The 9119-nt window shown below is 47.0% G+C and overlaps 1 protein-coding gene and 1 long non-coding RNA gene across 2 annotated transcripts; one reads left to right on the plus strand and one right to left on the minus strand.

The window, feature by feature from the left end:
- Positions 1 to 699: 699 nt before the first annotated feature.
- On the plus strand, positions 700 to 5565 carry Crnn (cornulin). The gene is made up of 4 exons (XM_048814835.1): positions 700 to 748; positions 2722 to 2872; positions 3973 to 4897; positions 5024 to 5565. The coding sequence occupies exons 2-4, from the start codon at positions 2735 to 2737 to the stop codon at positions 5410 to 5412; spliced, it is 1452 nt and encodes a 483-aa protein (XP_048670792.1). The 5' UTR covers positions 700 to 748; positions 2722 to 2734; the 3' UTR covers positions 5413 to 5565.
- LOC125620273 lies at positions 822 to 6067 on the minus strand. Its single transcript, XR_007351889.1, has 3 exons — positions 5424 to 6067; positions 3592 to 3595; positions 822 to 832 (listed from the first exon to the last, which is right to left on the minus strand). It is a non-coding gene; the product is annotated as an uncharacterized LOC125620273 (long non-coding RNA).
- Between the last annotated feature and the right edge of the window lie 3052 nt (positions 6068 to 9119).

The following is a 9119-nucleotide window of genomic DNA, read 5'->3' on the forward strand; positions in this document are numbered from 1 at the left end:
TTCCGCCAGGGCCCTAGCCCTGTGTCTGAAATGGGATGAGCTTTCCAGAAAATGTATGTAGCAGTCAACCAGTTGAGCTCCCCCTTTCCTGGGAAGACCACATTAGACCACAACTATACAATGCTGTCTATTCATAGCATGGGGCGGGGGAAGTGTTCAACCTTTTTTTGTTATTTTAATTTTTTTAAAAATGACACCAAAATCCTAAAGAAATGAAACTAGCTTTCTTGTGTGTCAGAAACTAGGTAAGAAAGGCCATCCCAAAACAAGAATTCAAAACATATTATAAGTAACAGCAATGTCACCAGAAAATACACGTTGAAAAGAATGAACCCTTGGCACACAGATATGTTCTTAGATGTTTGCATAAAACATTGAAAAGTGTCCTCAGACTTTGCAGGTTTATGGAGACAGGGAGTGATAGCCATGAGCCTAACCTGTGCCAAGCATTGCTGAGACCAGCTCATTGGAAGGGAGCGTCCATCTAGACCCAGCTAGAGATGGCCCCAAATGTGGTAGGAAGGGCCTACCACCAGGGTGATACAGCCCCGGGTCAGAAGGTGAAATGGAGAAGACAGGAGGTGAGGCGGGGCTGGGCTGAACCTGGGATGAATCAAGCCTTCCTGGAGGGTGGGGACATCCTGTCTAAAATAGGAGCTCCATTAAATCCCCTATAAAAGGTTCTCACCCGCTGACCTGGACTTCACACACTGCCTAACAGCCACTGCCTCATCCTGCCGGACATTAGGTAAGTCTCCTCTGAAGGAAACTCTTTCTCACTTTCAGTGTCTTGGTGATCTGAGCTCGTAAATGCAAGGCTGTCAGACGTGAGCTGTGATCCACAGGTGCTGGCTGTGGGCAGAAGATGTTCCTTCCGGGCCCCAGGCAGACCTGGAGCTAGATCCACTGGGAAATGATGCTCTCCTGTGGCAGCTGAGCTTTCTCTTCCTCCCCTGAGGCTGGGCTGGCAGCAGCTCCTCTAGCTGGGAAGCTGTGTGGGCAGCAACAACAGAGTCGCCCTTGTGCCTGCCTAGATCAGCAAAGATCTCTTGCTCCCAAGGTCCTGGAAGGTTCTTTGCAGTGCCTAGAGTCTGTGCGATCAGAATCAGTTCACTCCCGCCAACCCAGATGGTGAGCTCCAGTCACATCACGGAGGAAGGGCTTACATGTCTTCTCCCCTGGCGCAGGGTGATAGATTTAGGCAAGATGAGTTAGTTTGTAGATCTAAGAATCTGAAGTATTTTGACTATTAATGGGTCAGTGTTAAAAGTCTGCTACTTTAATATCTACTAAATATTTTCATCTAGGTTGAGGAACAATGTTCTCAGCTATGTACTTGATGTAGACTGAGATTGCTGGCGACAGGTTGTAGAAAGGAATGTGATTAAATTCCCTATGGAAGGCCCTCACCCACTGACCTGCTACTCCACCAGACAGCACACCTGGGTCTGCACCTTCTCAATCTTTCCAGCCACACTGACTTGCTTTTTCCAGCACCCGAGTCTCCTTTGGCCCCTTCCTCTCAGGCCTCTCTAGCCATTCTGCCCTTCCCCACGTCTTCTCTTTTACATTCCCTGGTTTTCCAGCTGTCACTGGGTGATCTTTGGTACCATCTCCTACTTTTGGTCCCTCTGGGCTTCTGCTTAATGCATCTCCCAGTGGCCCTGCCTCTTGCCCATTCAGCCACACCCAGGCCTCCAGATTCCTGGTTAATGAAAATGGATTCTTTCCTTTCCGTTGGGATCTGCTCCTCATAGATACCAGGACTCTAGGCCTGATGATGTCACATGCCTGTTGTGCAAGCTCACCTCCCGAGAGGTCCCAGGGCTGAGGGCAGAGGTCACATGCAGAGAAACTTGGACCCTCAAAATGGAAAGACCACACACCCAAAGAAGACACCCCTCCTCAGTATTGTCAACAGGTGGCAGCTCAGCCTCTTCTGAACACCTCCTCACAAGGAGGCAGAAGAGGACAGAGCTAGGCCCTGGATTCCCAGCTGGGCTCCCAGCCGACACAGAGGTCTGCCATGAGTGTACTTACCAGCTTCCAGCCTCCCCAGTCAGACCCTAGCACCCTTGTGATAGGAAATGATCCCTGTCGACAGGGAACAATCCAGAAAACCTATTGCACTTGTGTTGAAATGGCTTCGAGGATTTCTTGGTCCCTTAAAAGCTGTGTGGTCTTGGGCAAATCTAACTTTTCTGAGCCTGTTTCCTCACCTCTAAAAAAGTAAGCTAACAAGGATGACAAGAGATGATGCACAGAAAAATGCTTTGTAAGCAGTGGTGCAGATGTAGATATACACAAATTATATATGTGCATATGCATATAATAACAATAATGACATTTAATAGCTAGCACTTAGTCTAAGCCAAGCATCTGCCAGGTGCTTTTTTATGAATTATCTCTTTAAATCTTCACAATAACCCTCTAAAGTAAGTACCAGAGTGGTCTTTATTCACAATTAGTAAGCGGAGGCATGGAGAGGTGAAACGGCTTGACTCAGCTCACATGACAGGCAGGTGTCGGGGCTGGCCCTTAAACGCTGACTTAGGTCTTGCCTCCAGACACTGTGTGCCCTCCTGCCCATACCTAAAATGCACCATGGGGAAGGAGGAAGGCGGGCAGAGAGACCGGAAGCAGCACACACGAGAGGCACAAGACCTCTGAGGAAACACTGAAGTGCTGTGGACCCTCACAGGGGCTTTTCGTCTTTTGCAGCCTGACCTCAAAGATGCCCCAGTTACTGAGAAACATCAGTGGGATCATTGAGGCCTTCGGGCGCTATGCCAGGACGGAGGGCGACTGCACAGTGCTCTCCCGAGGGGAGCTCAAGAGACTCCTGGAGCAAGAGTTTGCAGATGTCATAGTGGTATGATGGCTGAGCAGGGGAGGGACATAGAGAGTGACCTTGCCTGCAGAAGCTTTGCTGGGGGATTTAAGGAGGCAGCAAGTAAATCAAGGCCTGCCAGTACTGAGGGCAGTTGTTGGGGCAGGAAAAAAGAGCAAGAGAAAGTCATGGGAGTGGACAGGCCCTGGTCCTTAGAGAAGGACAAAGTTCTTGGCCCTGGTTCTTGGTGTTAGTTAATTCTAACTTGAAGACTAGGTAAAAGGACACTAAAGGGACAGTTCAAAAAAGAAAGATACTTGAAATGTTCTAGAAAAGAAAATGATTGCTGCTTTCTGCATCCTAAACTTGCTAGAGTAAATGCTTCTCATGCCTATCTGAAATTTGATCATCCATTAGGCATTCACTAGGAACAGAGTTCTGTATCTTGCACAAAGAAGTTATTCAAAAAATTAGCTCACCACTCACATCAGAAGTGAGATTTTGGAGCGTGGGTCATTAACGGGTGGAGGGAGGCCTCTACCCAACAAATCAGAACCAGGGCCTTATGTTGAATCTAAAGCAATCAGGACGATGAAGTCCTTGGGGACAAGGGATTGTGGGCGCAGCTGGATGTTGCCTCTGCATGCTCAGAGCAGCCTATGGTCCTTCTGAACGCCCCCCCATCACACCCCACCTTGGTGAAACATCTGAGCCTCTGTGAGGAGCTCTCAGAACTCCCATGGGGTCAGGTTCCTGCTAACCTCTCTTTGCATGGGGCTTGCTACAGAGAATCCAGCCTCTGTAACAGAGGCAAGGTTCCAAGCACAGCCCCCCCCCAATCATCCGAGAGCCCAAACGGTTGCACCATGAACACGTGCATTCATTCTTCAATACAGCTTTACCCAATTATCCTGAAGGCCAGAAACTGTACCAGATATAGAGGAGACAAAATAAAAGGTGCTTACACATGAAGTAGAGAGACAGGACTAAAAAAGATACAGGCAGATAAATATTAAAGCTGCTAGAGCAAAATGTGTGCAGAGCTAGAGGGTGGGCTGCTAGTCTGCAGGGCTGGGAAGCCTAGCAGCTGGGCCACCTGTCCTGAGGGGAGGGATGCTGACTTGTCCTCCTCTTGTTTCCAGAGACCCCACGATGCAGCCACTGTGGATGAAGTCCTGCGCCTGCTGGATGAGGACCACACGGGGACTGTGGAATTCAAGGAATTCCTGGTTTTGGTGTTTAAAGTTGCCCAGGCCTGTTTTAAGACCCTGAACCAGAGTCCTGGGGGTGCTTGCAGTTCTCAAGAATCTGGAAACCAACACTCTGGGTCTTCAAAAGAGCTGGGGGAATGTCAGAGAAGTGGCTCTCAAGTGGGAAGCGAGGGGCAGGGACAACATCAAGAGGCAAGCAGCCATGCACGGAGCCAGCAGGCTTCCAGAGGTCAGGGCGGGACTGGGACTCAGACCCAGGGTCAGGACACCAGCTCTGCACAGGTCAGCAGCCATGACAGGCAGGCTGAGTCCCAGAGGCAGGAGAGGGGGAGTGAGCAGACACAAGGAGCAGGCTATGTGGAGCAGACCCCAAAAGTAGAGGACAGGGGGTCAGAGAGACAACTGAAGACCAGCGAACAGACAGGTGAGGTTGTGACTGGACCTGCAGCTCAGACCCAGACAGGTGCCACCCAGGCTGGGCAGCAAGTCAGCAGCCATCAGACAGGAAGTACCAGCACCCAGACACAGGGGTCTTCCTCTGGGCAGACCAGACAGACCGAGACACAGGGTCAGGACAGGATCCAGACCAGCCAGGTTGTGACAGAAGGACAAATCCCGACACAGACAGGGTCACACACCCAGATACACAGCCAGACCGTGGGACAGGACAGCAGCCATCAGACAGGAAGTACCAGCATCCAGACACAGGGGTCTTTCTCTGGCCAGACCAGGCAGACGGAGACACAGGGTCAGGACAGGATCCAGACCAGCCAGATTGTGACAGGAGGACAAATCCCGACACAGACAGGGTCACACACCCAGATACACAGCCAGACTGTGGGACAGGACAGCAGCCATCAGACAGGAAGTACCAGCATCCAGACACAGGGGTCTTTCTCTGGCCAGACCAGGCAGACGGAGACACAGAGTCAGGACAGGATCCAGACCAGCCAGGTTGTGACAGGAGGACAAATCCCGACACAGACAGGGTCACACACCCAGACCACAGAGCAGGGCAGGTGCCAGGCTGAGAGTCACACAGGCAGTAGTCAAAAATGGACACACTCTGAGGTAGGAGAGTCCGTGCCAGGTGGACAGACTCAGACTGGGGAAAGCACTGTGACAGGAAGACAGGATGGGAGTGGCACTCACACGAGTGTGACCAGAGAGCCGGGGGAGAGCGAGCCCACAGAGGTTAGGGCAGAGTGGGTCGATGACCACACAAGGGAGGTGGTGTTGGGAACCGAAGACCACGGCGGCCGGCACAGCAGCGCTCCGTCGTCACAGGCCCCGGACGCAGGCCAACCAGGAAGGCAGCGGGGCGTCACAGCCAAGGCGCTGTACTCCTACTTCAAAGGCAGCCAGCCATGACTCTTCCCGACTCCGATTTCCAGGACAGAAGCCTGCTGAAGAGCCGTTTGCTGTCCTGCCCTGGCCAGCCGACGGGCACGTCCTTGGACATCAGCTCCTAATCACGGTGCTTCCCTTTCAGGTCTCTCCCAACACATCATTTCTGCCAGGTGCTGTCTGCCCTGAGCTCCTCTTCTGCTGCTTTGCTCTGTGGGCTTTCTCAGGAGCAGAGATACCCGGAGCAGGCCCTCCCTCTGTGCCGAACTCCCCCATCTCGCAGGGTTCTCAGAGCTACTTCTGTCTCCACTCTCTGTCCATTGCCCCACCCATCCTAGTGCATCAATAAAATCTCCTTAACTGATTTCTGAGTCCTATTCAGTTGTCTTCTGCTGATGTGACAGGCTAAGGGCTACAGGGTTATGATATAACTCCATCCCATGGACCGCATCTAACTGAGAAAACATTGTATGACCTTCTAAGAGCGAGAAAGATTCAAAGTGAGGAGCTGTCATACTTGACCCTTGGTAGAGGGGATCAGGGAAGACTTCTTCCAGACGTGCTTTTTGGGATAGCCCTTGACTTATTCCCCGTCTTTCCCTGTCTCTAATTCTAGAGCATGAAGTCTCTATTCACCTGTGTGGTCACACAGGACGGCTGACTTGATGGAAGGTCCAGCAGCTCTGCAGGAGAAATGGCAGAAGGCATGGTTATCAGGGGCTGAGCCAGAGGCCAGAGCCCCCGAGCTTCTCTTCCCCACGTCCCCCTCAGCCTCAGCTCCGACCTCTCGTCATGCTTCACCCACTCGGAATGAATAAGTTATGGGTAGAACCAGAGGAAACATTTTTGCAAATTAAGATTTTTAAACCTAACCCTAGAGAGGCTGATTCCTAAGGTTTGGAGCAAAACCTATGAATACTGTTTAAAAACTTCTTATGGGAATGTGTGCTTCTGGCGGTACAGACGTTTAGGTACTCTGAAAGCCTCCCACAACGAAATAAATAGATCTTGAATAAGGCATATTTCTCACTGTGTTCTCGGTTCTTGGGAAGTAAGGAAAATCTCTAAGGAGAAAACAAAATGTGGTAGGCTGAAAAACTACCTCCAAAAATGTCTCCTAATCCCAGGAACCCGTGAACACGCTGCCTTACATGGCAAAAGGGGCTTTCAAACGTGATTGTGTTAAGGATCTGGAGCTAGCGAGATAAGTCTTGATTATATGGCTGAGCTCAATATAATCACAAGGCTCTTTGTAAGATCGACTCAGTAAAAGGACACATGGAATGAATGAGCAGTTGGAGCCATGTGCTAGGAGCCAAGCAATATGGAAAAGACAAGGCATTTTCCCCCAGAGCCCCCAGAAGGAACAGCACATCCAGCACCTGATTTTAGACCTCTGATCTCTAGGATTATAAGAGAATAAAATGTGTATAGTTTCAAGCCACTAAGTTTGGAGTAATTTGTTTCAGCAGCAATAGAAAATTAACACAGAAAACAAAAACCTAGAGCTGAGCCAGGCCAGGGTGGTGCAGGCCTGTGATCCCAGTGATTCAGGAGGCTGAGACAGAAGGATCACAAGTTTGAAGACAGGCTGGGCAACAAGACCCTGTCTCAACAAACAAACAAACAAAAACACAAACCTAGAGCTGAAGCCAGAATAGTAAGGGGATAATCATGTATAAAAGGTGAGGACAAGCCGATTTTATATCCCCCTAAACTGGCCTTTAAATAGAAAGGCCAGGCTGGGGCTGGGGCTCAGTGGTAGAGCGCTTGCCTAGCATGTGTGAGGCACTGGGTTTGAGCCTCAGCACCACACAAAAATTAATAAATAAAATAAAGGTTAAAGACAAGTTCAAATAAATAATCTATATCTTTTAAAAATAAGTAAATAATAAATAGGCCAAAGATGAACAGCAAAGAACTTGCAGGCTCAGGGAATACCCCTGCCTTAAGCTCTTCCTGGAGAATCTTGGAGAAGAGACATGTATTCACACACACACACACACACACACACACACACACACACACAGAGAATCACAGAAGAAGCTTTTGAATTATACACACTTAAATATATCTAACTTCAGATCTGAGACTAAATAATGCGGACAAGGTGACAGAACAGCATTTAATGTTATGTGCTCTGAATATATAGAATGATATAGTTAACAAAAGATGATTATAGAAGGGGAAAGTGTATGGAAAAATGGAGTAAGCTCACTGATTGTCTTATGTAAGTATATACTTTAAGGAAAAATTGGGAATAAAAGAATATCACTTCAAATTAGATGTGGGGAGGGTGAAGGATTCTAGAAAATGTCATTATTAATTAGAATGGGGAATGAACAGACAAAATACAAAGGGGGGGTACAAGGATACATACTACATAAATATATACTATAAAGGTAAGTAAAGATAGAATAAAAACATAAACCTCCCTCAACATCAAAAGATATTCCAGGGCTAAAGATGTACCTCAATGGTAGAGTGCTTACCTAGCATGTACAAGGTCCTGGATTTGATCCTCAGTACTACAAAGAAAAAAAAAGATATTGCAGGAAAAAAGCTACATACACACAATCCCTTCACAGTGTATGTGTATGTATGTATATACATATGCATATGGATAGAATGATATACACATATACATACACATATTCGTAGAACTCATATGTGAGGTTCTACCCAACCACACAGTAACCTAACAATAAAAGTACTTATAAAATATTCAATACTAAGATGTAAATAAAAAATGTCCTCATACTACATTATTCAGAAATAAAGTAAATAGGATTCTTACAGGCAGCACATGCAATATTGATGAATATCGCCAAATCTGTGGTATCAGTTGTTGGTGGAAATTAACAACACATATACATACTATTAATCAACTCTTGGATAAAAGAAGATGACTAGAAAGTGAAATTGTGGAACTTTTTGAAAGTAACAATTAAACAAGACATATAAGTATCGATTGAAAAGTTAGAAAAATACCTACAATGAAAACGAAACAAAAACAAAAGGAAGAATTAATAAAATTATAGGAGAAATTAACAACTAAAAACAGAAAATCATTCCATCAGTGAATAAGTAAATAAAAACCCTACATTTTGGAATCAACAAGGTAGTAAACTATTGTTTTTAAAAAGGTGAAAAAAGTGGAAGTGAGAAAACACAGATACACAGAGTAAGAAGTAACAATGGGCAAAGACAAAAGTTCACAGAAAAAGTAACAAATCATTCTAAAATGTATGAAAGATACTAAACTTGTTTATAATCCTAGAAACAGACTAAAACTATATTGAAGTGCCATTTCTCATCCTCAGCCTGACAAAACCTCTCTGTGAGTTTGATGTGGAGCTCACACTTCCTGGTGGGGATGCACAATGACAGCTCAGTGGAGGGGGATTGGGCAAAATTCATCAACTGAATAGATGCCTGCTCTCTTCCAGCTGTTTCCCCGGGCCTGAAGTAGGGGTTAGCAAACCGCAGCATTCAATAATTAGTTACTGAGGGAATTAAATGGCTTGACCTCCCCTTCCACACATGCAAGTTAATATCCTTATGGACTTGAGACTATGTGGAGTTAGATATAATCAAGCTCATGGCAAATGAGAAAATCAAGTTTTCTTTAGTGGTGCCCAAAGTCCTGCTGTTAGAAAGGGGCAGAGATAGGACTAAATCTAGGTCCTCTGAATATCAACTCAGTGTCAAATCACACCCCACAGAGCAGA

The sequence above is a fragment of the Marmota marmota genome, unplaced genomic scaffold, assembly GCF_001458135.2.
Source record: "Marmota marmota marmota unplaced genomic scaffold, marMar, whole genome shotgun sequence".
Lineage (NCBI taxonomy): Eukaryota > Metazoa > Chordata > Mammalia > Rodentia > Sciuridae > Marmota > Marmota marmota.

Excerpts from the sequence above, each read along its gene's own strand:
- Crnn (XM_048814835.1), top strand. The coding sequence starts at position 2,735 with ATGCCCCAGTTACTGAGAAACATCAGTGGGATCATTGAGGCCTTCGGG. Across the intron at positions 2,873-3,972 it reads AGTTTGCAGATGTCATAGTG|AGACCCCACGATGCAGCCAC; the intron begins GTATGATGGCTG and ends TCTTGTTTCCAG. Across the intron at positions 4,898-5,023 it reads TGTGGGACAGGACAGCAGCC|AGACAGGGTCACACACCCAG; the intron begins ATCAGACAGGAA and ends AAATCCCGACAC.